Source organism: Podarcis muralis, chromosome 3, assembly GCF_964188315.1.
Source record: "Podarcis muralis chromosome 3, rPodMur119.hap1.1, whole genome shotgun sequence".
In the NCBI taxonomy this organism is placed as follows: Eukaryota; Metazoa; Chordata; class Lepidosauria; order Squamata; family Lacertidae; genus Podarcis; species Podarcis muralis.
The window spans coordinates 94,829,529-94,856,700 of record NC_135657.1 but is presented as its reverse complement, the minus strand read 5'-3'; the positions used below and the strand labels follow the sequence as shown (position 1 = coordinate 94,856,700).

Genomic DNA, 27,172 nt, shown 5'->3' with positions numbered 1-27,172 from the left:
ATTTGGCATTGCACTGGAAGGCTTAAAAAACGTTTGCTTGCGGCGCTGTGGGTTAAACCACAGAGGCTAGGATTTGCCAATCAGAAGGTTGGTGGTTTGAATCCCTGTGACAGGGTGAGCTCCCATTGCTCGGTCCCTGCTCCTGCCAACCTAGCAGTTCGAAAGCACGTCAAAGTGCAAGTAGATAAATAGGTACCGTTCCGGCGGGAAGGTAAACGGCGTTTCCATGCGCTGCTCTGGTTCACCAGAAGCGGCTTAGTCATGCTGGCCACATGACCCGGAAGCTGTATGCCGGTTCCCTCGGCCAGTAAAGCAAGATGAGCGCCGCGACCCCAGAGTCGGTCACGACTGGACCTAATGGTCAGGGCTCCCTTTACCTTTACCTATCCCTCTCTCTCACAAAGTCGGCCTCCCCTTCCAATATCTTGCTTTCCAAACGATCAGGTCCCAGCTGATGCTTGCAAAAGAAAAAAAGGGCGGAATTATCTGTTTCCTCCTTATTTTGAAATGCCCTCCCTGTCCCACAAGTGCATTTGCGTTGCTGCGACAGATCCGCTGAAGGTTGTGCAGATTTAGCAGGGCTGGCTCGCCGGTTCTTTTCTCGGTTCTTTCAACGAAGGAGGGAAACACACAACCTGGGTTTTGTTTTGTTTGCATCGAGGGCATAGCAATAAGCCCAGGCGGGGCGCGAGGCGGCAATTGATCTGCGTTGTGTGGGGAAAAGAACCAGGAGACGGTGACCAGGAGAAGAGAGGGGATAACTTTGCACCCCCAGAAGAGGTGGGGGGTGCGTAGTTGCAACTCCCTGAGGAGACAGCAATGAGGAAGAGGAAGGCGCTGCGGGGTTTTCACCCTTTTATTTTAAACTGGAAATGAAGCGCGCGGTGAGTGAGGACTTGTAGATAATGGAGAAACTCCCCAGGAACGGGAGAGTCCTTGGTTTGAGGGGAGCTGGTCGTTGCTGCTGCACGTGGCCATTTTCCTTGACCCATAAGTGGGGCAGGATGGGTCACACGGTTGGCGCCGAAGGAGGCGCCCGCCCGCACAAGTCTCGCGCTTCCCGCCTTCCAAGGCTTCGGGATCGCGCGCAGCCCTCAGGGCGCGCCTGGGAATCCCTTTGCAGCCTGAGCCACCTCCCTCCCTCTCCCAATGCGTTTCCAGGGAAACCCTTGTGGGGACCTATTTTGTTGGCTGAGGGCTGCAGTCACAATCCTGCTACACACAGCGTGATGTCAGGCTTTTATGTATTGGGGGTGTGAGGCTCAGGTGGGAGAGACACACACACACACACAAAGTTGCCCCTTGGAAAACTTTGGGGTGGGGCTAGGGTGGGGTGGGGGTGTCCCCACTTTGGTGCCACTATGAAGTAGGTGGTAAGAGGTCTGAACAGGAGTTCTGCAGCCACCTTCTCTGCCCCAGTTCCCTTTGCTTTGGGGTGTATGGGAGGGGTCCTGGATTTGTTTTTGGGGGTTTCCTTTCTTTTTTAAATGCACTGCTGTATATTTTGTGTTCTTCCCCAAACGCCACTCCTCCCCAGCCCTCACTGTCTGTCTGAACTGGTGACTTCAGTATGGTGGGAGCGACTCGGCCTCGAGCCGTCTATAGCTTGACAGACGTCACCCCTGCCCGGACGATTTGGGTGTACCGTAATGGCGACCCCTTCTATTTGGGAAGGAAGTTTGTGATCAACCACCGCTACGTGCCTAACTTCGAAGCCTTAATGATACAACTCAACGAAGGCGTGGCCACACCCTTTGGGGTGAGGAACATATACACACCCCGCCAAGGGCATTCGGTTATGGACCTGACCGACATTGAGCAAGGAGGCAGATACGTGGTTGCCGGCAGGGAAAGGTTTAGGAAACTGAAGTAAGTATGAAGAGGTTTGAACGGAGGCGATCAGGAACAATTTGGGTGATGCAGATCCTGTAGTCTAGTGTATCAAAATGCGCAGGAAATTGAGATTTCTCTTCCAGCGGAAACCGGAGTGGCTTGCCAAGACATGCACATTGTAGAGAATTTTAAAACGTTAGCCTTGCATATGAAAGGGTTGTCCCTGTATTTCCTGAGAAGATAGAATTGTAGAGCCTGGAAGGTCAGGAGTCACAGCTAAGGAATCTCTGAGGTTGACAGCACAGCCATATTCCATTACCTAGGCTTGACACCTGAGTGTACTACACCAGAAAAAAGTGCCTGTGTTGCAAAAGGTTTCGTGTCCCCCTTCCATCATGTGGACTTTGCCACCTTGCTTTGATTTTGCAATTCTGACTTTTCAGATAGCTTACACTCTTTACAGAGACCGGATGCATCTAAACCCTACCTGTGTAGACATACGCAAATAGGGACTGGCCTCTTAATACAGGCCTGAGGAACCTGTGGCGCTTCAGATGTTGCAGGACTACTTCCTTCACTCCTGATTGTTTGCCAGGCTAGGGCTGATCGGAGTTGAATGTAGTCCAATAACATCTGAAGGACTCCCTGTTCATTACTCTTAACGCAAACAACTTCTTTTTCTGCTTTGTGTCTTCTCCCTTTCCAGTGCTCTTTGATGGTGTTCACTATTATGCTCTCCGTTGCCAATCCTCTATCCTTCCCTCCTTCATTCCCTTGGTTACGAGCCCAAAACAAGTCTGCAGACTCTTATGATTGCTTACTATTTCACTAAAGGGTGATTGAGTAAAAACATCTAAGATTTCCAACTTAAATGTGAATCTCCTGTCTGGAATACAACAGTAAAAAGCATTACACCAACGTGTTCCTGACATTGTTCTTGCTTGGTGAATTTAATGGAGAGAAGTGCAGGCAGAAATTGGAATTACTCACAGATAACAATTCTTTGAATACTGAAATGCAGCTTTCAAGGCCATTTATTTTAATTCTGAGCAGCGGTTTTGAGTAGGCTGTGTTTACATTCCTCTCTGTGTTGTAAGTGCAAACCCGTTTGATCAGATTTTTGTTTGAACCTACTTATGCCCTCACAAATGCAGGATGACTGCTGTTTGCATTTGTTTATTAGTGTTTCAGGGCAGAGGAAATAAAATCCATTTCCTTGCTCTTCTCAGAGTTCAATACATTTGGAGTAAACATGGAATGCAGAGGTTTCACTGTAGGTTACAAGTTTGTAAAGTGCCTATAAATTTGTGAACTTGGATGCCTGTGAAGTGACTCTTATACATTTGAAGAATTGAAAATGACACCACACTACAGTAGATTTAAAATAAACTGAAAGATCCCAAGCACATTCTGTTTATGGGTATGGTAAAGTACAGTAACTTTACAGCGTCATTTTTATTATTATTTATGCTTAAGCATTTTTTATGAGGCAGTCATTTGTGGAAAACTTGAATGTTTCTAAAACAACAGTCTTGTGGAACCTTAAAGAGTAACAAGTTTATTATTTACTTTACTTTATTTATTTATTGAATTTATATACCACTCTATACTCCCAAGTCTCAGGGCAGTTCACAGAATAAAATCAGAATATAAATACCACAAAATACATAATCAGAATAAAAACAAAACCACCCAGGAACCCTCCCCCTCAACACATTTCAAAAGGGCATAAGATGTCAAAGGAATGTTTTTGACTGGTGCCTAAAGGTGTATAATAAAGGCGCCAGGCAAACTTCCCTGGGGAGAGCATTCCACAGATGGGGAGCCACTGCAGAAAAGGCCCATTCTCGTGTTGCCACCTTCTGGACCTCTCCTGGAGGAGGCACACGAAGAAGGGCCTCAGAAGATGATCTCAGGGTCTGGGTAGGTGCATATGGATGGCATATAATGGCGTAAACTTTTGTGGACTTATCCCTACTTCATCTAAGTCAGTGAAAGCTTAAACCCTTTCTCTCCTGCTCTGAGACTTCAAAATGAGTTGCTCTTTCAGAGTCAGATGCCTGTATCTGGTGGTACAGCAGCCTCTTTTTTCTGGTATTACATTTGGACTAAGAAGATTCAGATAAATCAAGGTCCTGTATTCCGTGAGGCCAAAATGTTTAACTGAATTTGCAAGCTGTTGAATAACATTTTGTTTATTCTGATTATATTTTTCCTTTTAAGTTATTTCAGTATAGGGGCAAAGAAACCTCAAAGAAAGAAGAGGGATGAGGTGGTGAGTATTTGATCAGTGGAGTTTTCATTTATTTGGCAGCAGGAAACGTTTGCTCAGTCTTCCTAGCACCAACTCATTTAAAAAGACAAGTTCAAGGCACCTTTGAAATTATGCTAAAGTCATGCTCAACTTCCATAAGCTCCGGCCAGCATCGCCCCAATGACCAGTGATTTTTAAATCCCCGGAGGACCGCAGGTTCCCCACCCTTCCTTTAGACCAGGGGTAGTCAACCTTTTTCGTGGGTGGCGCTGTGGGTTAAACCACATAGCCTAGGACTTGCCAATTGGAAGGGCGGCTGTTCATATCCCTGCGACGGGGTGAGCTCCCATTGCTCAGTCCCTGCTCTGCCAACCTAGCAGTTCGAAAGCATGTCAAAGTGCAAGTGGATAAATAGGTACCGCTCCGGCGGGAAGGTATACGGCGTTTCTGTGCGCTGCTCTGGTTTGCCAGAAGTGGCTTAGTCATGCTGGCCACATGACCCGGAAGCTGTACGCCGGCTCCCTCGGCCAGTAAAGCGAGATGAATGCCGCAACCCCAGAGTCATCTGTGACTGGGCCTAATGGTCAGGGGTCCCTTTACCTTTACCTAACCTTTTTATACTTACCACCCACTAATGCATTTTTCTTGATGGTAAAATTTCCTTACCACCCACCAGTGGTGCAGTAACATGTGGTATAGAACCCCCTACTGCCCACCTGGAATCCTGAAATGCCCACTAGTGGGCACTAGGGACCAGGTTGACTACTTCTGGTTTAGACTAACCATGATTTGTTTATGCAAAACTGCAAACAATGGGTGGATTAAAAGTGGAAGCAAAGAAAAGAACCCCCACTCCCTTTTGATGCTGTTGTTTGCCCATAGAGAGACCTGTAAGTTTGGCCATGGAGTAAATAGATAGCTGTTTTAGGGAGATTTTAATCAGGAAGACAGTACTGGGGTGGAAAGGCTAACCTCTCTCCTCCCGCATACCTTAGAAACATGTTGCATCATACAATTTGAGTTTCACTGTTTTTGCAGATTCGACCCGTGGTCCACAGTAATATAAAAGTACCTTCCAAATGGCATTCAAACTATAATAAGCCACTAAATATTAGGTAAGTATATGGTTATTGTTGTTGTTGTTTAAAAATAGTGCATATATTATTAACAAATCCTCAGATGTTATCAATGTTCTTCTGAAATAAAAAATAACTATAAAGATGGCTAGAGTGTTTGACTAGGATCTGTGTTCAAATCCTTAGTTAGGCATGAAGTTAACCAGGTGACCTTTGGCTAGTCATTGCCTGTGTCTGAAACATCACGACTAGGCACATCCAAAGTCCGCTTTGGGGGCCCAATTCAGCCAGCCGGTTGGTTTAATCTGCGGGCCCCTGTGGCAGTTTATTTCCTGGGGTAAAATCCTAAAAAAACCTCAACAACTTAAATCCTCAACAACTTTGGTTGGCCCTCATGGCCCTTCACTTCATCAAATCTGGCCCTCTTTGAAAAAAGTTTGGACATCACTGCGTGGCATAAACCATGGCTCGCCATGCACAAAGACTGGGGACAAATAAACAACAATCCCCAGTTTAATGTTACCTATGAACAGGTGCAGGTAATCTTGGGCCATCTAGATGTCCCTGAGCAATTCGCATCATCCTTGGCTGTTGATCATGTGCACTAGTCTTATGGGAGTTGTAGTTCAGTAACATCCGAGGCCTGGAAGTTTCCCACAATTGCCTCAGAACAAGGGCTGCAAACGGACATGACAGTCTTTGCTCCCTTTGTGTGCTAGTGGGAAGGAGCAAAACTATTGGGCACATTCATGGTAAATGATTAACTGTGGTTTACCATGGTATGCCCTCGGGGCTGCTACTTCTCAGCCTAGCCTATGTCATAGGATTGCTGTGGACAGTGCTTTTTTTCTAGAAACCTAACTCACCATGATGCTACAGTAAGTGCTACTCTTTTTAACAATAGCAAAAAAGAGGTTCCAGTACTGTGTACCCTTGAGTGCCCCTTGGGAAAAAAAGCACTGGTTGTGGGGAGAGAATCATGTATGCCGTCCTGAGCTCCTTGGAGAATGGATGGGATAAAAATACACAGAATAAATTACAGAACTTGCTGCTGTCTTTAGTTCTTTTGTAGGACAAGGGAAGTAAGCAGAGTACCAAGCTTTCACACTGTTTTAGCATTCACAGCAACTAGTATTTGAACAATTTGTATTGCTTATCTGGATTGACAAGGATCACGTAAAGACAATCTAATTCTCACTTTTTCAGACTTATGTAAAGAAAAAGGGCAGGGATGGGAGTGTTTAAAAGTACTTGAAAATGGGTTGGGATATCCTTGACCAGAAGTACTAACAAATACCTTCTTTAGACTATTCATATTTATTATTGGCACAATATATCTGTAAATGAAATACATTTTAATTTAGGGTTCATGGTTTGTATCTATGCCCTGAGAATTCCACTAGATGGCCCCAAATATCCTCTGATAGCAACCTCTGTGGCTTGTAGAATTTTGTTTTAAATATAAGCAGCCAAATATAAATATTTGACTTGAGAGTTAATCTGAAATCAAGCTGGATTTGAGTTTGTTGGTGTCTCTGGTAACGTCTCTCTCTTACATAATAGATGGTGGTTCATATTTATGGATGGATGTTCTGTATTATTTTGTTAATACTATTGCTACAAGTCTGTCATTGCCTTTTGCTTGAACAATAAACCTATTTGTTTTGAGACCAGAATTGTATATCAGATCATGGAGGTTTGTACCTTGCAATTTTGGGTACATAGCTGTACTATGGATGATATTTGAATTTTTATAAGATAAAAATGCACTTGTAACCACACACACACAATAACAGTTCTTGTAATGTGAATTAAATATCTGTTCAGGTCCTGTTACTTGTGACGTTTAGGAACTGTATTCAACTAAGTTGTTACCTTTAATCAGAGTAGACTCATTGAAATGAATGAACTTAAGTCTGTGCACACATTAGTGGCTTAAAACACATCGAGGTTGCTTTCTCTCTGTGTTTTTCAAGTTCAGTTTGCCTGTTGCTGTGCAAATTAGCATGGCTTGATGTGTATTGAAGCCACATGCTGTATGCCCACACCAGTAAGTGGAAACTGGGTAGTGATGTCTTCACCTTATGAAATTGCCGAACTGTTTCCCCACACAGTTTCCACCCCTGGAAATTCATAAGGAAACCTCAAATGTACAGACCCAGGTTTCAATGTGTTCAAGTTGCCTTTAAGGTGGCTTGGGAGAAAGAACACCAATACGCAGTATTTCGCTAGAAACTACAGGATAATTCTGGGCAAATTTATGTGTACACGGATTCAAAAATGAGTGGTGGTGGCAAAATAGAACCAGAGTAAAATATCATGTCTATTAACTTTGGCGGATTTAGTAAATAGGATAAAATGGGAGAGGCAGGGGCATTTATTCTGTCTTAATTTCTTTAGAGGAAAAGGTGGAATATAATTGTGATAAATTATTAGCTTAGAAAATCATGCAGTGCTATTCTTTGGAATGAAGCAGAGAGCTGTAATATCAAATCCTCAAATATACTGCTAACTAGCCAGATTGTGATCTTTGCTGCCCCAGAATGAACCTTCTCATTTTCTGTCTTATCTCTCTGCAGCCTTTAGGCCAGGGGGTAACAAGTTAGAAGCAAGTATGAAATACTCTATTAGAAGCCAAATTAACCAGCTGAATGGTTAGCAGAATCTTAAAAGCTTGAGCTCTGCAGCTCTCTTAGTTTCTATCAAGAAAAGCCAGTTTATGCATAAAAGACTTCTGGAGCAGGGTCGGCTGTAATGGGAATACTGTAGACTGGAAAGAACACCTCTGAGTCAGTCTCTCACCCCAAAAGTAATGAACCATAGCACTTGACAGACTTCAAGAGGAGCTTCATCCAGGTGACGATCAACACTGTGTCTGTAAAGATACAATTAAAAACCAGGCAGCATCTAGCACAACTTGTTACTTTTGCTACAACAGCATATAATTAAGTGGTCCACCAAGACCCTCAGCAATTCTGAAGTGATCTGTGGGGAAAAGTTTGAGAACCACTCCCATAATGTAGTTTTATTGATACACTCTGTGATGCTAAAGCAGGATGTGAAAGTAGGTTGGGGTCAAGTATACAGAGCTGGATATTTAGCACTGCTGCCACGACATTAAAAGACGCCTGCTTCTTGGGAGAAAAGCAATGACAAACCTAGACAGCATCTTAAAAAGCAGAGACATCACCTTGCCAACAAAGGTCTGTATAGTAAAAGCCATGGTTTTCCCAGTAGTGATGTATGGAAGTGAGAGCTGGACCATAAAGAAGGCTGATCGCCGAAGAATTGATGCTTTTGAATTATGGTGCTGGAGGAGACTCTTGAGAGTCCCATGGACTGCAAGAAGATCAAACCTATCCATTCTGAAGGAAATCAGCCCTGAGTGCTCACTGGAAGGACAGATCCTGAAGCTGAGGCTCCAATACTTTGGGCACCTCATGAGAAGAGAAGACTCCCTGGAAAAGACCCTGATGTTGGGAAAGCTGGAGGGCACAAGGAGAAGGGGATGACAGAGGACGAGATGGTTGGATAGTGTTCTCGAAGCTACCAGCATGAGTTTGACCAAACTGTGGGAGGCAGTGGAAGACAGGAGTGCCTGGCGTGCTCTGGTCCATGGGGTCACAAAGAGTCGGAAACGACTAAACAACAACAACAACATCCTATTGTAGTCATAGTTAACTCAGCCTTATATATCAGATGTGTTGCTTAGCTTTTCATATGAGAGAGTAGAACTACTACCCCTTTCATAGTAACATGCTTTAAGGAAGTTAACAGCAGTGTTAAGAAAAATCCTTTCAGCAAATCTTGTTGCTGCATTGTGTGTGTTGGCTCTCCGTTTGATTACACTATTACTGTAGGAGGAATGATGCCCCACTACACAGACACACTTTAAGCAGGGGAAAATAGAGGAGTGGAGATTTGGAATAGCCATTCTCCAAAAATATATAGGTACTTCAACTGGCTTAGTGTCTGCCTGTGATTTATCCAAACTTTTGCTTCTTTTCAAAGCTTTTGCAGCCCAGTTCCTAATCATATTTACTCAGAAGTAAGTCCCATTGATTTCATTTATACTTAACTTCCAGGTCAGTATACTTAAGATTACAGCTTTAGTCTTAAAGTGGTTCCATGGATCTTTGCAGGTAGAGGAAGAGCCATTTTCTAATGTGAGCTTCACTGAAGAAATCAATTGATTCTATTATCTCTTTAAAAGGATTGTGGTTTATTTCCTCTGGGAATTGTTGAGGACATCTTTTGTCGGTATAGGAGAAAGTAATTGAATTTTCAAAGGCTGTATCTTCCTTGGGTTCTCCAACTGAACGTATTTCACTTTTGTTTCCCCTATCATGTCAGATGGAAATGGGTGAAAATATACAATACTATCTGATGAGTTAAAATGTTTTCTCAGAGAGGTTGAGATTTGAAGCTTGTCCCTGAAATGTAACTAGCTGGATTCCTAATGAAACATATTCTTATCAAAGTAATTTTCTAAATACAATATTTTCCCCCAGAAGTTTCCTTACTTAAAATAGCGTGTTCATATATCTTTTTGATAGTGTTTTCACAAACGGAGACATGTTGATACCGCCTGTGAAAATTCTCCTCCCCAAGTTCACGCTGAAAAGTTGGAACGGTGTCCTTGGATTGATAAATGAAAAAGTATCTTCTCGCTCTGGGGGTATCCATAGGTAAGCATTATGTGGCTAATGTCATGTGTACACAACTTCAGAAGACAGTGGTGGGAGTACACCAGATGCAGAGTAGATGGGATTGTATACACAGCCTTAGATTACTTTAAAAGCAGCTGAGTCACATTCATAGTGGCTACTGGCTATTGAAGCAAGACAGCAAGTATCTGAATGCCAACTCCTGAGGAGCAACAACAAGAGAGGTATATTGCCCACATGCCCTACTTGTGGGCTGTCTATAGTTATTTGGGTGGCCAGCATTGTGTCTGCACTGGGCCAGTGTAGTCTTCATGGGTGTAGCCAAGATTTTTGTTGGGGTGGGGACAAGCCTTTTGTTAAGCAGAGGACCTTCTTGGTGGTGGTGCCTGCCCTGTGGAATGTCCTCCCATCAGATATCAAGGAAATAAACAACTATCTTGACTTTTAGAAGACATCTGCAGGCAGCCCTGTTTAGGGAGTTTTTAATGTTTGATATTTTATTCTGTTTTTAATCTCTGGGGAGCTGCCCAGAGTGGCTAGGGAAACCCAACTGGATGGGCGGGGTAGTAGTAATAATAATAATAATAGGCAGACCTCTTGTTTGGGGAGGCAGAACCTCAGTTATGTATTTTTATTTATTTGTATTGATTTAGGCGGGGCAGCTGCCTTTCCCTTCCTCCCCCTTGGCTACGCCCTAGTAGTCTTTGAAAATTGCTTCAGAAAAATGGAACCAATTTTCTTGGTTTTTCCAAAGTTATAATTAAACAAGCTGCTAGTGGAGCTGATAATTATGCACACTGGAGGGACTGTATTCTGTTGATAGGTATAATATACTTACTTTTTCAATATTCATTTCTTACAGACTGTTTACATTAAATGGCCAGTCTGTACATGGGTCTGACGAGCTAGAACATAACCATTTTTACGTTGCATGCGGCAAAGAAAAATTTCAGCCTTTGCCGTACTGGCAGCATCCTAGAGTTCCAGAAGATATTCGGCGGTGAGCACAATATTAATGATTTAACTTAACTGATGTTACATTGATGGGATATTAAAAACTGACATTATACCTCCTGTCAGCCCCCACCCCCCTCCCTTTGCTTGGGTTAGTATTTTGCTAATTTGGATTTCAGCCCTTTTAGTGGAAGTTAGTGTTGCTAAATCGTTCCAAATTCTATTGAAATCTGTAAACATTAAGCACCTGAGTCCCGTTAAACTGTCTTAGAATGTTACTTTCTTGATTGTAGGGAGTATTTAGGGATAGAATGAACTCTTGTTTTCTTAGGCATTTGATAGATTCACTTTCATATTCATGTCACTTGGGATTTAAGTGCTAAACATTTTTTGGGGTTTCTTTTAATGGGAAAGGGCAAACGCTATAGGACAAGTGACTTCATAATAGTTGAGAAGGAAATATGAAATGGTTTGGAAAGGTTTACATATATTGAAAGCAGCAGCCTGAGCCCACAGCAACCCCATTGCATCGAATGATTGGTTCATAGCACTTCTATTTTGCACCAGTGGTATTTATTTATTTTATTTTTATTTTTATTAATTTTCCATTTCCATTTCATAACATTTAAATACATCCTTGTTATTCACATATGTTTTTGCTCATATGAGCTAATCGACTTCCCTCCCTCCCATCTAATGGTTTCCCTAATTCCCTAAGTGTTGTTAATTGTTTACAAATTTCCTTCAAATATTGTACAAATTTACTCCAATCTTTTTGGAAGGCTTGATCACACTGGTTTTGGATTTTCCCGGTCAGTTCCGCCAGTTCTGCATATTCCACCATCTTTATCTGCCACTCTTCTATTGTTGGTAATTCCTGCTGCTTCCATTTTTTGGCTAAAAGAATCCTTGTTGCCATTGTTGCATACATAAATAATTTCTGATCTTTTTTGGGGGATTTCTTCACCTACTATACCCAATAAAAATGCTTCTGGTTTTTTTTTTAAACAAATGTACTTTTGTACATTTTCTTTAACTCATTATATATCATTTCCCAGTAAGTTTTACTTTACTGCACGCCCACCAGATATGATAGAAATTTCCATCCATTTCTTTACATTTCCTTATTTCTAGTCTTATACATTTTAGCAAGTTTAGTTGGTGTTATATACTATCTATACTATCACAACCTTTTCTTTTAAAGCACCACAGGCAGTAAATTGAATTCCTTCGTTCCATAACTTTCCCCATGACTCTAACTGAATATTATAACCAAAATCCTTAGCCCATTTATGGATATGTTTACATTTCATGCTAAACCATGTCTTAGCACTGCACACACTGGTTGGGCTTCCACCCCACCCCTGCCTTTCGTGCACTCCTTGCATCCACCCGTAAAAAACACACACACACAAATCCAGCCACTGTAGTCTGTTAAGGATTTCTGGGAATTGTAACTCTGTGAAGAGAAAACTACAATGCCCAGAATTCTTTGAGAGAGAGAATGTGCTTTGAATGTGCTTGAAAGGCATAGTGTGTACACACTCCTAGTAGGAGGACTTTGGCAGCTTTGGCTGCCACTTTCATTTAAATTTAGTCATTGCATTCAAACCCAGGATCGTGGTTTTACCACTAACCTCTGTGGTTTACCACTAACCTCCGTGGTTCTGAAGCTGGCTTGTTCTTACAGAGACCTTACATTTTAGTATTTATATCAGGCTTCCTCAACCTCGGCCCTCCAGATGTTTTGAGACTACAATTCCCATCACCCCTGATCACTGGTCCTGCTAGCTAGGGATCATGGGAGTTGTAGGCGAAAAACATCTGAAGGGCCGAGGCTGAGGAAGCCTGATTTATATCATAGAGGTGATAGATCCTGCATGGTAGTAAAATCGATGAGGAGTAAATTATAGATCGACTTCAGTGCAAATCTTCAATGAAAAAAGTGCATCATGGTTTGATTCCTCCCCTTTTTTTTGATGGAAGATGATTTTAAACTGTTAAAGTTTTTAAACTGAGCATAGTTAGTGGAAACCACTAACTACCATCAAAGTAACAGGGCAGGGGGTGCAAAACAAAGCCAGAAAACTAGAGGGAACTTGATCTTGCAGACAGCGCAGCACAAGAGATACTACTTTGTGTGAGAATTGGAGAACGTTGGATTCATTTCAGTGGATTTGTCTACTAGCCAGCAGCTGTTAGGATCTCTTCTTCTCTGTTTTCTTTTCAGTGCTACACTCCTTTTTCCCCCTTTGTGGAAGAATCAAGCAGTGAGTCTGAGCCATTACAGCTGCTCCCCCCCCCCCTTCAGAGCTCTTGCTCTGACAGGACACAGGAAGGGAGCTGGATGTGTTGAAAGCATAGCACAACTCTTGTGTTCACCTCTCTGGCCTGGCCGCCTCTCTGAGTGAACTTGCTTGAGGAACATAGGATTCACAGAACAGTTGGAAGGGGAACCCCAAGGGTGGTTGAGTCCAACTCGCTGCAGTGCAGTAATCTCAACTAAAGCATCCGTAACAGATGGCCATTCATCCTCTGCTTATGAAGGTACCACCTAAGTCAGGCTTCCCCAAACCTGGCCCTCCAGATGTTTTGGGACTACAATCCCCATCATCCCTGACCACTGGTCCTGTTAGCTAGGGATGGTGGGAGTTGTAGTCCCAAAACAGCTGGAGGGCCGAGTGTGGGGATGCCTGACCTAAGTCAACAGAAATGTGCAAGAGATTTGTGGGCTTGTTTCAACCTGGCCAGCATCCTTTGCAGGCACACTGAAGGTGTGTTATAGAAACCTCTATGCCATAGTGTCTATAGTGTTGCGCCCTGCAGAGCCAGAGGGCTCACAGGAGTTTGGATTTCGCAGAAGAACCAAGGAAAAAGTCTAAAACGCCAGAGTGACCACTTCTGGTGCTTTTATTGAAGAGCACCTGTGGGATGGACTCCACAGCAAGGAGATGGCTTAGTCCAGTGATGGACTGTCCGCACCCAAGCTAAGATGCATACATTCATTATACAATGGAATAGCATTTGTCACACGGGAACACAGGTGGCAAATGCCCAAACATTGCCAATGTTTATCCTCTCTGTGCCCAACCTCCCAGCCCCACAGATAAGGGTACCATCCAAGCCGGCCAATTAGTGGAGATCAAAGCAAGCTGTGTATGAGCTCCATGCTACCACTTACCACCAATTAAGGATGGGGTCATCTTGAGTACCAACATGGCGTAAGCAGAGCATCTGGAACAGTCCACCTTTGGTTCAGCATATATAGATGGCACCTGGTGGGAGCTCTTCTTTGCTCTTTTGCCCCTGAGCAACCGTTATCTAGCCATATTGACTTGAATTAGTTCAGATGGCCAAATATTTTTCCACTGTTTTTATTCCATCCCACAGTAATGTTTGTTATCTCACCACAGTTTACTTCCTGTGTCTGAAGCTGGTTTTGAAGCGGTTAGAAGTCCTTTCATAATATGTCAATAACTCTCCCACAATGTTGGGAAAGTTTTCTTGGTCTGTGGTTCAGGTTTTGTTTCCACCTTTCATACTGATCCAATTAGGCTTGTGTAAAATAAAACAGATATTCTTAGTGTTTGTTCCCCAACCTAAATGCCTTCATCTCTTTGCTTATGAGGTTATGGCTGAGGGCAGCTCGTTTTCAGGAAACACTTGTCATAGAGCATTCTTTAATGTATTTCCATTTGCTCTGATTTAGCTCAAGAGCTAAATCCTGAAGGTCCATTCCTGAAGGTCAGTCAGACCATCTTGTTTGAATCCTTTTTCTTTTTTTTGCCCCGTCACTCTCTATCAGATTCCTTTAGCTGAGAGACATCAGGTGACTGACTTCTTGGAGCTCTGCCCACACTTTCATTAAGCCTCCTTATCTTGATATAGGCCATGACTTAGATCCTTCTTTGTAAAAGTTATTCACATTCTCTCGCTCTCTACTTAAATACAGTCATACCTCAGGTTACGGATGCTTCAGGTTGCATTTTTTCGGGTTACGGATGCGCCAAAACCCGTAGTACTGGAATGGGTTACTTCCAGGTTTTGGCAGTTGCGCATGCACAGAAGCGCTAAATCGTGCTTTGCGCATGAGCACCGAATCGCAACCCGAGCGTGCACAGATGCACCGCTGCGGGTTGCCAATGCTGCGGGTTGTGAACGTGCCTCCCGCATGGATCATGTTCGCAACCCAAGCGTCCACTGTAATGGTTATTCATTCGTTTTGTACTCAGGGTTATGCCCAGTGTGTTTCGCTTTTGTTTTGTTTCTTGTTTTTTGTGTGTGGGCGCAACTTTTCTGCATAAGCTCTGGACTTTGTAGAAAGCTACAAAGGGGCCGAGTTGCACAGTTATGCAGATTACAGCCTTACTATTTTCAGCCATGGTTATAAATAGAAAGGCAGTCTGTCCCACCAATTAAGCTTATTGCTTCAGCTGAGTGTAAACTCTTCCTAGAAACTGCAGTAGTGAGCGACAGTACAGGATCCAGGCAGGCAGTAGCCTTGTTTCTGTAAATATAATAAGAGCTGCATTTTTATTTTTATTTTGTTTAAAACTTGTGGCAGAATTATTGACAGCAGATCCGCTTCACTTAGCAAATGCTTCTGACATAGAGGTCAACAGCTTTTTCTTTCTCTTATAAAATAGGGCAGTATTCCTTCTTTACAACCACAGGTTTGCTGCATTAGACAGAAAGTTTGGTCTGTTATCTGTTCCAATATCCTGAGTAAATTTGTTTTCATGTTTAAAAAATATATAGCATACATACTTTATAGAGAAGCTTTTGAATATATCTTCCTTCAACCTTTTTCCTGTTTCTCCAACTTCCCTGCCCCATTTTTGTAATTAAAAAAAATGAATCATGGATATAAAATCAATTATGCCTGATCAATAGATGGTATGAAATATTCTTAATTTGCACAGTTTATTCCAGCTGCAGAATTTGGGGTCCTTTCTTGCAGAATTTACAAAATTTGAGGCACAGAATACATAGGCTGACTGTGTGTAGTCACTCCCTGCTTTTGGCACTGCATATGATAAATAAATTGTAATGCTGTACTTATCTGCGCAGACATTTGTCTCACTGGTCTATCAGTTTGAAGCCAGGAACTATGGTTGCCTGTCCTAAATTATTGCAGCCCTACTTTTGTGTTCAGTTTCAGGAATAAAGAAAAAGTTAGAAGATGGTTTTTTTTTTTTTTTGTTTTTTTAATTGCTGCTGCCTAAGAAGTGTCTAAACATTACCTGGCACAGTCTCTAGTAATCAGTCCCTTCAGAAGCAAAATGTTTGCACCCTTAAAAAAGTAGTATCTCAAACACCCATTGAGAATTCAGTGACATTTGTAACTTCTAGAAGCCAACTGGATGTTGGTGCCTCTTAGAGGAATAAATGATGGTGGAAGCATTTACATGCCTCCAGATATCGATAAACAGTTTTCTAAGCAGAAAGAACATGCCTAGGGGAAGTTGTAGGAAGGAAGCTTCTACCCATAACTACTCACATTGTTTGTGGAGTATGGAAGTTAAGCACCAAGCACCAAAGGATTTGAACCAGGAGTGTTAGAGACCAGGCAATAGTTCCTTAATTGTTATCACCAGGAGTGTGTGAGCTGCAGGTGCTTACAGCCTGCATAGTTTTGAATTCTCTTGATTTCCGAGTCTTTAGGGGCAGCCCATCTTATTGGTCCACCATCCTGGCTGTTTTCAGACCAGTGCAAAACATCAAACCAAGCAATACGTCCTGGCTTGTCTGTGGGCAATTGGTTATTGCCTGAGATAGACCTGTTGGATAAGAAGTTAAGTGGTTTTTAGCTATAATGCTATAAGGAATATGAAAAAATGGATTATTAACAGGTAAAAATTTAATGTTGCAATATTTTAAGATTAAAGACTAGGATAAACAAAGAGGGAAAGGATTTGCTGAACTAACAAATTGAGTTGGAATACAAAAAAGGGAGGTGTGAGGAGGTCCGGGAAACAAGCAAATGAAAGATAAGTAATGGAAAGATGGAATTGTTTTTTAACTATTTTTATTTTGTATTTCTCTTTTTTCTTTTTTCATTTTGTAATACTGTGAAAATCTTAATAAATATCTTTAAAAAAAAGAAGAAGAGATAGACCTGCAGTTATCATGTAGACGAGGGATGGCTAACCTGTGATTCTTCGGATGCTGTTGATCTACAGCTCCCATCATCCCTGACCATTGGTCATTCTGGCCAGGGCTGATGTGAGTCAGAATCCATATAGGCAATACTTAAGTTTGTACTAGCTTTAAAGATAATGGCATTTTAAAACAAGATGGTTGTCCTAACAATATTGAGCTTTACACTTATAAATATTCACATTAAGTAAATTACACTTTATATTTTTAGGTATAATTCTAACACACCTGGACCTCTAGAAAGGCCCCCTCCAAAAAAGGTAAGATTATTTATAATGGCTTTTAAACATTCTTATATGCTCTCCTCTCCTCCCATTTAAAAGCGCGGCATCAAAAGCCGCGAACAAACTTGTCGAACAAACAAGTTTTGGAGGAATTCAAGTTGGGCACATCCAAATGGATTTCAATCTCTGGCCCAACTTCAAGGATTTGCAAGGCTCTGCAGTCTACATGGAGCTCTGCATGGACAATGTGTGTGAATTACTATACAGTGGTACCTCTGGTTATGAACTTAATTCATTCCGGAGGTCCGTTCTTAACCTGAAACTGTTCTTAACCTGAGGTTCCATTTTAGCTAATGGGGCCTTCCGCTGCCGCCACGCCGCCGGTGTGTGATTTCTGTTCTCATCCTGAGGTAAAGTTCTTGACCCGAGGTACTACTTCAGGGCTAGCGGAGTCTGTAACCCAAAGTGTTTGTAACCCGAGGTGTTTGTAACCCGAGGTACCACTGTAGTTGGGATCCAATGAACTGCACGGCTCAGTCTGTGCTGTGAAGGAGATATTTCCTCCCTCGCCACAGTGCCAGCTGCGTTCATTACTCAGGTAGCTTTGAACAGCAGATTGTGATATGCCAGAGATCTCATCTTCAAAGGGGTGTGTGTGTGTACGTGGAATCAAAAATCCTAGGGCATGCTTAAACTGTTAAGTGTGGTTAAAGTACCATACTTTTCCATGTATAAGACGATGCTTTTTTACTCTAAAATAATGTTCAAAATCTGGGCTCATCTTATACACGGATAGCATTTTCTTAAATCAGAGTCCCCCCAAATAGTCTTATACATGGAGGCGTCTTACAGACAGAAAAATATGGTAGCTCTTTGAATCCTATCCATTGTCCTTAGCAAGAAAGGCAATGACCATTCATGCTTCTCCAATATGTGTGCAACCGTTCAAGTGCGCATCACCGCAACCTGGAAGTGGCCAGAAAAGGGGGTGGGACAGGGGCAGAGCAGGCTTATGCATACTCCGCTGGTGTGTGTGTGTGTGTGGGGTGTCTGTCCCCCCACCTTGTTGTTTCATTTTCCTTGAAATGTGTGATTTGCAATACATTTATCACAGTCTGTTTTCTTGCAAAATTTCTTTGCTCTACAATAATACTTTATTTCAAAATTGTCTCCTTTTAATAGCTAATATGCAAATAAGAAGGGAAAAAAATCTCTTTAAAATACCTTCAATTGTGTTTGAATGCTATAGTCTTGTTCTTTATATTATTATAGGCTTTGGGCCATTTTTTTTCATGTGGGTGAATCTTATAGTTATAAGAATTACCTGAGCTTGGAATTATCTGTAATAAGAAGAAGCAAAACACGAAGAAGAGATGTTTTTAATGTGAGACGGCAAACAGTAAAAAGAAGCAACTTTTATTAAAGAACGTGAGTTGCCTAAAGCCACCAAGTTTTGGGTTGAACTGAGGTATTTTTTCTCAGTCCTAATCATGCCCAGCCACTAGACTAGGGGGGCACCAACTTTTTTGGACCAGTGAGCACATTCTGAGTTTTCAGAGACTGCTGTGGGCTCCAGTCACAAAATGGCGGGGGGAGGGGGGATAACTCAATAGGCTGCTTTTGGAAGGCATGGTGTCTCACACAAAATTAGAGAGGGGACAGTCATGGTAAAGCTTTCCCCTAATTGCATTTCTATACCAGAAGAGGCTTAACCTGTTGAATTTCTGCCTGCCTGTACAGCTGTTAAAGGCAAATCCGCTTTTCTCCAATGCCAACTCTGAACCAAAGTCCAGACTGCCACTTAAATGGGAGGAACCCCCGTAAAACGTGAACTTACTTCTGAGTAGACCTGGATACCATTGGACTGTAACTTAACTGTGCAGTGAATACTTAACGAGTGCTTGGTCTTTAGCTGCCTAAAGCTCTCTGCAAAGTGAATCACATTTGCCTTTTGTGGAGATTCGTATTGCCTGGCATTCAAAAGCCTCACTTTTAAAGTGCCTTCGGAGTGATGAGGGTATTTGGTTCTAGTGATGTCATAAAGGCACTAGCCAGCAGTCAGCCCTTAGCAGTCAATCATACGCCTGTAGTCTTCTATTTGGGATATGTTTTCACAGCCACCAAAGCAAAAACACCCACCTCATTCTGAAAATGCTATGACTAAACAGTCAGTAGTTGCAATCCTGTATCCACATACCTTGGAGCAAGCCCTGCTAAACTCAGTGGGGCTTATTTTTGACTTGATATATAGGTTTGCTTGCTTTGTTGGGTCAGACTTGCATGTGAAACCTTATTTGTGCTATAAAAGACATCCTTATCAATATTGCTTTTTATTGACTGAAAGGAAGGCCAGTTGTAGGTCTTCTCACCCAATATTTGCTTGTTTTCACATTTTGTTTTAACCTTTGTATACTGCTTTTCACCAAAAAGCAACATTTGCGTGGACAGGCGGAGTCCCCAGGTCCCGAGCGGCCCCCCCCCGTCATGTGGAATAACGACTCAAGACAACGTGCTATGAAATTAAATTGGCCACAACTTTATTAAATTTCAAATGTGGGTAGACCTTGGCTCAGGCATTGGGCGTTCTCCCTCCCCAGTCCCCAGCCGGGGACCTAGGGAGCATCAGGGTTATCCAGTGTTTGTGTGGGGGATGGGCCGGCTCTGGAGAACATATGTTCAAGCAGAGATAGCTGCCCCCGTTACGCCGCCGCCGCAGAGGAGAGCAATGACGACCTTTCGGCGTACAGTCAAAGCCTCCCTTCAGAAACCCCTTTAACGGGGAACCTTGGTATTGCCACCGCAAAGAGGAAGGTGGACTAAAGGATTCCGCCCAAGGCCTGATACCGCCAAAGTTGTGACGTTTTGCTACGGGAAAGGCGAAACCTGCCAATGCAGGGAAATTCCTTTCCGGCCCTTTGACAGCGACCTTAACGTAGCAGCACCCGCATACCTGTAAGAAAAGTTAACCTGCAAAACCTGTGAAGAAAAGTTAACCTGCAAAATAAGCCATTAACTGAGGGTGGGTGAGGTGGGAGAAGCTCTGGAGCCAAGTGAGGATTCCCAGGTAAGATCCTCCCTCTATTGTGTGGGCAGGTAATCCCTCCCCTACCTGGCCTGGTCTCCTTGGCAACGCTTCCCCCAGGTGGGATTGGACAACTGACTGAGGTAGGCGGAGACCTCCAGGTATCCCACCTGAGGGAAGGCAAAGCCAAGCCTATGCTGAATGGAGCCACTCCAGATCCAGGGGCTGCGCGCGTCCACGCAGAAGTCGCCCCCCGTTTTATGCGGGGAGCAGTCATTAACTAAAATAGTAACATAATGTAGTAATATAACACTTTGTCATTTTCTTGGAAAGGAAGTAAAGAGTTACAACTTGTTTGCTTGTTTGTATGTTCAGATATATAGCCCTCTTATCATATGGGCTTAAGATGGATAGTAACGTATTAGGTTTTAAAAGTTATATAATTAAATTCAGAGCAGCAGTGGGGAACTTCTGGCCTGCAGGCCTAATCCAGCCAGCTGCATCCTTCAAGCTGCTCTGCCAGGCCTGTCCCAGAGCCTCACCCACCTATTAATCATCCCATGTGATTTTATGGCTTTTTTTTGTGGGGGGGGGGTGTCGTTTTATGGCTTTTACCATTAGTCATCTTGCCATGACTAATGGATCATTTGGTGCATCTACCATGTATTAATCATTAGATTGAAAACAAGCCCTTAAAGAGCTGGCAAAGTAATAATGTTATCTCTGATCTTAGCACTAAGCACCACAGCACAGCACTAAGATAAGAGAGATAAGCGCTAGAATGAGAGTGGTGGGAACATAGTGCTAAGATCTGGAGAGAAAATTCCTCTGGCAGAGAGATCTTTGTAGCCACCTGCAGACATGTGCTATAGTGGAGAAAGAGCTGGAAATGTGCTCTGTGCGTGTGTGTGCATTTTTCTTTTTTTTAAGGATTCATTTTGTTTCGCCCTGCTCACCATTGGAATGTGGCCCGCATTGTCACAGATCGTGAAAATGATAGAGATCTCCATCAGGTTTTGCAGTGAATGAAGCAGGCTGTAGCTCATGTTGCAGAATATGTCGGCCGTAGTTCATGCCACAATAAACGTGTTAAGGTTGTGTGTGTGTGTGTGTTTTTAGTGCAAAAGATCTCTTACAAGTAAATTTATCTTCTGTCTTGAAGTTGAGTCATGAGAAGAATTTCCAAACTATGTAATAAAGATGGTGGTGATTTATATTGTGTATCGGGGGGCCCTTTAATTTTCCCTCTCCGCATGGTGTGATGTATTATGTACCACAGCACTGATACTACTGTACCCTCCCTCATGCCAGTGCCGGTAGCCAAGCCTAGGCAAATCCCAGGCATATGTAAGAGACAGATATCATTCAGCTCACAGGCAGTGAATCTGTTATAGACTCACTCTGCGGCTCCTGGCTTTGGATTGTAATGTGTTGGTAGTTGCATAAAGTGGTATTGGGCTCTCATGCATTCTTCGAATTGTATGCCTGTGAGGTTGAGAAGAGGGTAACATAAATGCAGCACGTTGTCTTTGCGAATTGAAATCTAATTTGTTTACCTGCTTATTTCAGTTTTGTAATAGGTATTAGAGTCATGAAGCTAGTGGAAGAGTAATAAAACAGTAGTTAAAAAAAGGCTTTAGGAAACAGCAACAGGGAATAATTTGTTTACATGTCTTCTGATGCTGCAAAATGTCCCTGTTAATATTAAAACCTGTAATAAAAATGCAAATAGTGGTGTTTGCATATATTTTAACACTTTTGTTGATTTATTGAATGCATGCATTTTTACATTAAATACTAGACCTAATTTGAACACTTGCCTGCCTGCCTGCCTCTCCCAGTATAAGTATATGTGTGTGTTTGTTTGTACACAAACACATATACATACATATATACATACATGCATACATACATACCATAAGTACTAAAGAGAAACTGTAGCAGGTGAAAAAAAATAACATTAAGGGGAGCTTCCGTTTCGGTTAGTTGGGTAAGAGAGCTATATCATAGGAACTTAACCAATAAAACCCAGCAGTTTAATGCTTTATGCCAGATACGTAAAGTCCAGAGAAGAATGTTTGCTTCAGAGCTGACATTTCAGATTAGTAATTCCAGGGACAGGGCTGTATCTCACAATAAATGTGAAACATTCCCTGTCATCAGTCAAGATCATGAAGAGGCTGCGCTAGAGTTCAAATGTTAACCAGTCTTCCATTTTAATAAATGCTCAGATTAAATGTGTGCTGTATGATGAAGTATGTAGGCTCCTACTCAAATGATGAGATTCACTTGGGAAAACAGCCAAATGTCTTCTGGTTCACCTTCCACTTTGTTATGGCAAGAGAGAGATTGATTTTCAGAATAGGCTGACACTTTCCTTCATGTAGGCTTGCTGAATACCCCAGTCACTTGGCCCTTGAAAAGCTACTTTTCTTTGCTGTCTTGTACAACTTTGGTATCTCATCCAAGCTTTGTGTACTTTTTGATGTTTTGAATTGTTTATGGCTACTTTTGTTATGCTTGTTAAATGTGTTGTAAGCCATCATGAGCATGGTCTTAACTTTGGATAGGCAGCATACAAATAAAATGGTTGATTGACTGATTGATAATTTTAAAATGTATTGAGATTATTGCAGTACAGTAGTACCTTGGGTTAAGAACTTAATTCGTTCTGGAGGTCTGTTCTTAACCTGAAGCACCACTTTAGCTAACGGGGCCTCCTGCTGCCGCTGCACTGCCGCTGCACGATTTCTGTTCTCATCCTGAAGCAAAGTTCTTAACCCAAGGTACTATTTCTGGGTTAGTGGAGTCTGTAACCTGAAGTATCTGTAACCCAAGGTACCACTGTAGGTTTGTATAACAACTGTGCTTCGTTTGAAGCAGTGTTAGAAACTGAGATATGAAAGCTAGGAGCTAAATGGCACCTTAAACCTAGGTTATGGGCAAAATTCCTTGTCGCAAAATGTGCCTAGAACAATGGGTGTTTCAAACACTGAAGTACAATGTCTCCGTCAGCTGCAAAGCTGTGAATTTTCACATAGCAGCTTCTGGATCAGTCCATTGTTCCATAAAATGTTAGTTTATAAGAGAAAGAAAAACTGTGCCAGGCAACTCACTAAGGACTTGTGCTCAGTAGGTTCCAGGATCTATGCCAGCCATGATCCCTAGCTAACAGGACCAGTGGTCAGGGATGATGGGAATTGTAGTCCAAAACAGTTGGAGGACCGAAGGTTGCCTATGCAATGTTGCTGAAAGCCGCGTACCTGTTGAAACAAGCCCCCGACCCAAAAGGAAAACAGAGTGTTTGGGAAAGGGCATTTGCCTTCCGGAATAGCTCATATAACCAGAGGCAGCTTGAGATATTTTGCTGCCCATGAATACTGAACTGTATTAGTTTCTGAATCTTTTAACAATGTTGGTAGAGTAGTCACTTGCTGCAGATCTAAAGGAATAGATGTTCTTTGGATGTTTATTGAGTGTGTTACCTTTAGCCTCCTACAGAACGAGCTAAACGGGGAGCCGGCATGCAGCCTGCCATACCACCATCAAAACGAGGAGCAGGAGATAGGTCTTCAGTTTATTACGCAGAACCCAAGAAGGCAAGTCGTGGCGCTGAGGCTAATAAGCACCTGACATCTGATGATGGTAACACAAAATATTGTATCTGGTACCTAAGACCCCATAGTTAAATGCAGGCAGATTTGGTACTGATGTCCTGGTTTACATATTATGCTTATTTTTCTCCGATTGTAAAATGTACCATATTTTTCGCCCTATAGGACGCACTTTCTCCCCTACAAAAATGAAGGTGAAATGTGTGTGCGTCCTATGGGGCGAATGCAGGCTTTCGGTGAAGCCTGGAGAGCGAGAGGCGTCGGTGCGCACCGACCCCTCTCGCTCTCCAGGCTTCAGGAACCTATCCGCAAGCCTTGCAAGCCTGGCGGGAGTTCCCGCAGGAGTTCCCGCGGGCTCGCAAGGCTTGCAGGCAGCAGCCTGCAGCCCGAAGTACGGGGCACCCTCCGGAGGACACCCCTTGATTCGCGCAGGTGTCCGCAAGCCTTGCGCGCCCGGGGGGAGTTCCCGCAGGCTCGCGGGCAGCAGCCTATTCTGTGGGCTGGGGGGGGGATAATTTTTTTTATTATTCATTTCCCCCTCAAAAAACAAGGTGCGTCCTATGGGCCAGTGCGCCCTATAGGGCGAAAAATACGGTACATAGTTGCTTAAGCCAAAATACCTGTATTCAGTGTAACATGTGCACCAGAGAAACTAAGAGAAACTAAGCCTTAAAAAAAGAAGCAGCTTATTAAGAAGCAATTGCAAACCAATGCATATTTGCAGACATTACAGGTCTTTTTCAATGTTCTCAGTGAAAAAGTTTTTTAATTTACAATTACAGCATAATTTCCATATTCTTTTACTAGATAAAAGCTCAGTATGTAGTAACTGTTAATGTCTCTCTTATTTATAACACAACTCTTGCAACTTCGCATCATATCGTCTTCTGCCTCCTTTTTATTATTACTTAATACAGAAGTAAAACATTTCAAAATGATGAAATTTATCAGACTGCTGTTATTCGAAAATATTTATTGTATACAAACATTGCCCTTAAAGAAGTAATTGCTTTTTAGCTACGCCTAAATATTGTTATAATTTATTTATGCTGGTAGTTTTCACAGTGTGGGGTAGATAGTGATTAATACAGATATATTTTAATCCTGTTTATTTTCAGGACGTGGGGTCTATAAAGCTCGTACACCCCCAGAAGAAATTAAAGAGGCTCAGCAAATACAAGAAGATAAAAATTTGCAAGTGGAAGTACCTGTTGACCAGGTAGATTTAAAGTACATTTCTTCCTTCTGAATGAATTGATTATAACACCTCTTTCTCTCTTCCATCTGCCTGTGCATAGTAACAAATATTGGGCATGATTGATTGGCCGCAATCCAGCAAATTTCAGTGCATTTAAATCCCATTGACTAGGATGGATGCAGACTGCCCTGTGTAAGGGCAGAAAGCAGTTCTGCATACACAAAAGGATGGTGACTGCAATTTTACCTTCTGGCTGCTTCCCCATCTACTATGTTGAATTCATCTCTCAGGGGTCCTCCAGCATCTAGTGTTGGGTTTTGGGTAGAGCAAGGGGCTGCAATGGGAAGGATGAAGAATAGAATAGGCCTGGTGATATGCAGAAGTGCCCTTTAAAGGTAAAGGGACCCCTGACCATTAGGTCCAGTTGTGGCCAACTCTGGGGTTGCGGCGCACATCTTGCTTTATTGGCCGAGGGAGCCGGCGTACAGCTTCTGGGTCATGTGGCCAGCATGACTAAGCCACTTCTGGCGAACCAGAGCAGTGCACAGAAATGCCGTTTACCTTCCCGCCGGAGCAGTACCTATTTATCTACTTGCACTTTGACATGCTTTCGAACTGCTAGGTTGGCAGGAGCTGGGACCGAGCAACGGGAGCTCACCCCGTCACGGGGATTCAAACCGCCGACCTTCTGATCGGCAAGCCCAAGAGGCTCTGTGGTTTAACCCACAGCGCCACCTGCGTCCCCTTTAGAAGTGCCCTTTAGATTTCAGCTATTAGATTTCAGCTGTTAATTTCAATGGAAATCTTACGTATATACTTAAATGTTATTGCAATTGGTAAGACAGAATTGCTCAAATCTGGCTAGATTGTAGTTCCGGATATTTGAATGTGTGTTTTTGTTTTCTGCCAAAAGTAGACCACTATTTCCTGTTCTGTTAAACCATTTGTTTTCAGTCTTTCCAGATTCTGGAAGCACCTTTAGCCCCAACCTGAAACGTCAGGCGAAGTTTTAATTTTAAAATAAATAAATGTTTGTGTCCCTTTTTTCTCTTTCTGTATTTCCCCCTTCACTCACTGTCTTTCTCAGAACAGATCTGCACTGTGGATATACTGGTTTTAAAGTCAGTAAGGGACGTGGGTGGCGCTGTGGTCTAAACCACTGAGCCTCTTGGGCTTGCCGATCAGAAGGTTGGCAGTTCGAATCTGAAGAGCGGGGTGAGCTCCCGTTGCTCTGTCCCAGCTTCTGCCAACCTAGCAGTTTGAAAGCACACCAGTGCAAGTAGATAAATAGGTACTGCTGCAGCAGGAAGGCAGACAGCGTTTCCATGTGCTCTTGTTTCCGTCACGGTGCCCCGCTGCACCAGAAGCGGTTTAGTCATGCTCACCACATGACCTGGAAAGCTGTCTGTGGACAAACGCCAGCTCCCTCGGCCTGAAAAGTGAGATGAACACTGCACCCCATAGTCGCCTTTGTCTGGACTTAACCATACAGGGGTCATTTACCTTTTACCTTTACCTTAAAAGTCATTCCTTCCTTTTAACAAAACTGGGAGATGGCACTTGTTACTTGTGTGTGCATCAAGAGGGAAGGAAGTAGAATTCCCTTCAAAAGATGTTTAACGTCCCTGCTGTATAAACGTATACTTACCCCCAACCCACATATACTCAGTCCTTCTACTCTTTTTCTAAAAGGAAAAGCAGATTTTATGATGCCACGGATGAAGCACTCCTTATGACCCACTTATTGAAAGCCAATGTACCATTACAGAGCAGGTGATGGAAGATGCCTTTGTGGAGCCACCATCTCATCCAAAGCCCTGCTGACTTACTGTGTCCAGGGCAGAAGAAGCATTCAGTTGTGAACTCTCACCTGTACTCTGAAGTGAAGCAGTCTAGTTAGAAGTTTACCACCTCATTTACCATTTGCAAAAACGGGACCTTAGGTTCACTTTACTGTTTGAGAGGACTTTATCCATTTCCAGGCTGTCACATTAAAATAAAGGTAAAGGACAGTTAAGTCCAGTCGCAGATGACTCTGAGGTTGCCGCACTCATCTCGCTTTACAGGCCGAGGGAGTCAGCATTAATATTGTAACACCAGTTTAGGATGGCAAGCTTTCAGTAAGGCATAACTAGTTTGTTTTCAAGAGTGGGGAAATGGGAAACAAGTTG

At 42.8% G+C, this 27,172-nt stretch overlaps 1 protein-coding gene across 1 annotated transcript in view; it reads left to right on the top strand.

The window, feature by feature from the left end:
• The first annotated feature begins 228 nt into the window (after positions 1-228).
• Positions 229-27,172, top strand: part of DCDC2C (doublecortin domain containing 2C) — a 52,549-nt gene continuing 25,605 nt past the window's right edge. Inside the window, exons 1-9 of the mRNA XM_077926356.1 lie at positions 229-884; positions 1,538-1,869; positions 4,057-4,108; positions 5,126-5,202; positions 9,720-9,851; positions 10,693-10,830; positions 17,155-17,203; positions 23,681-23,834; positions 24,922-25,022. Coding sequence (XP_077782482.1) covers positions 1,571-1,869; positions 4,057-4,108; positions 5,126-5,202; positions 9,720-9,851; positions 10,693-10,830; positions 17,155-17,203; positions 23,681-23,834; positions 24,922-25,022 — 1,002 coding nt within the window. The 5' untranslated portion in view covers positions 229-884; positions 1,538-1,570. The remainder of the gene's footprint in view (positions 885-1,537; positions 1,870-4,056; positions 4,109-5,125; positions 5,203-9,719; positions 9,852-10,692; positions 10,831-17,154; positions 17,204-23,680; positions 23,835-24,921; positions 25,023-27,172) is intronic.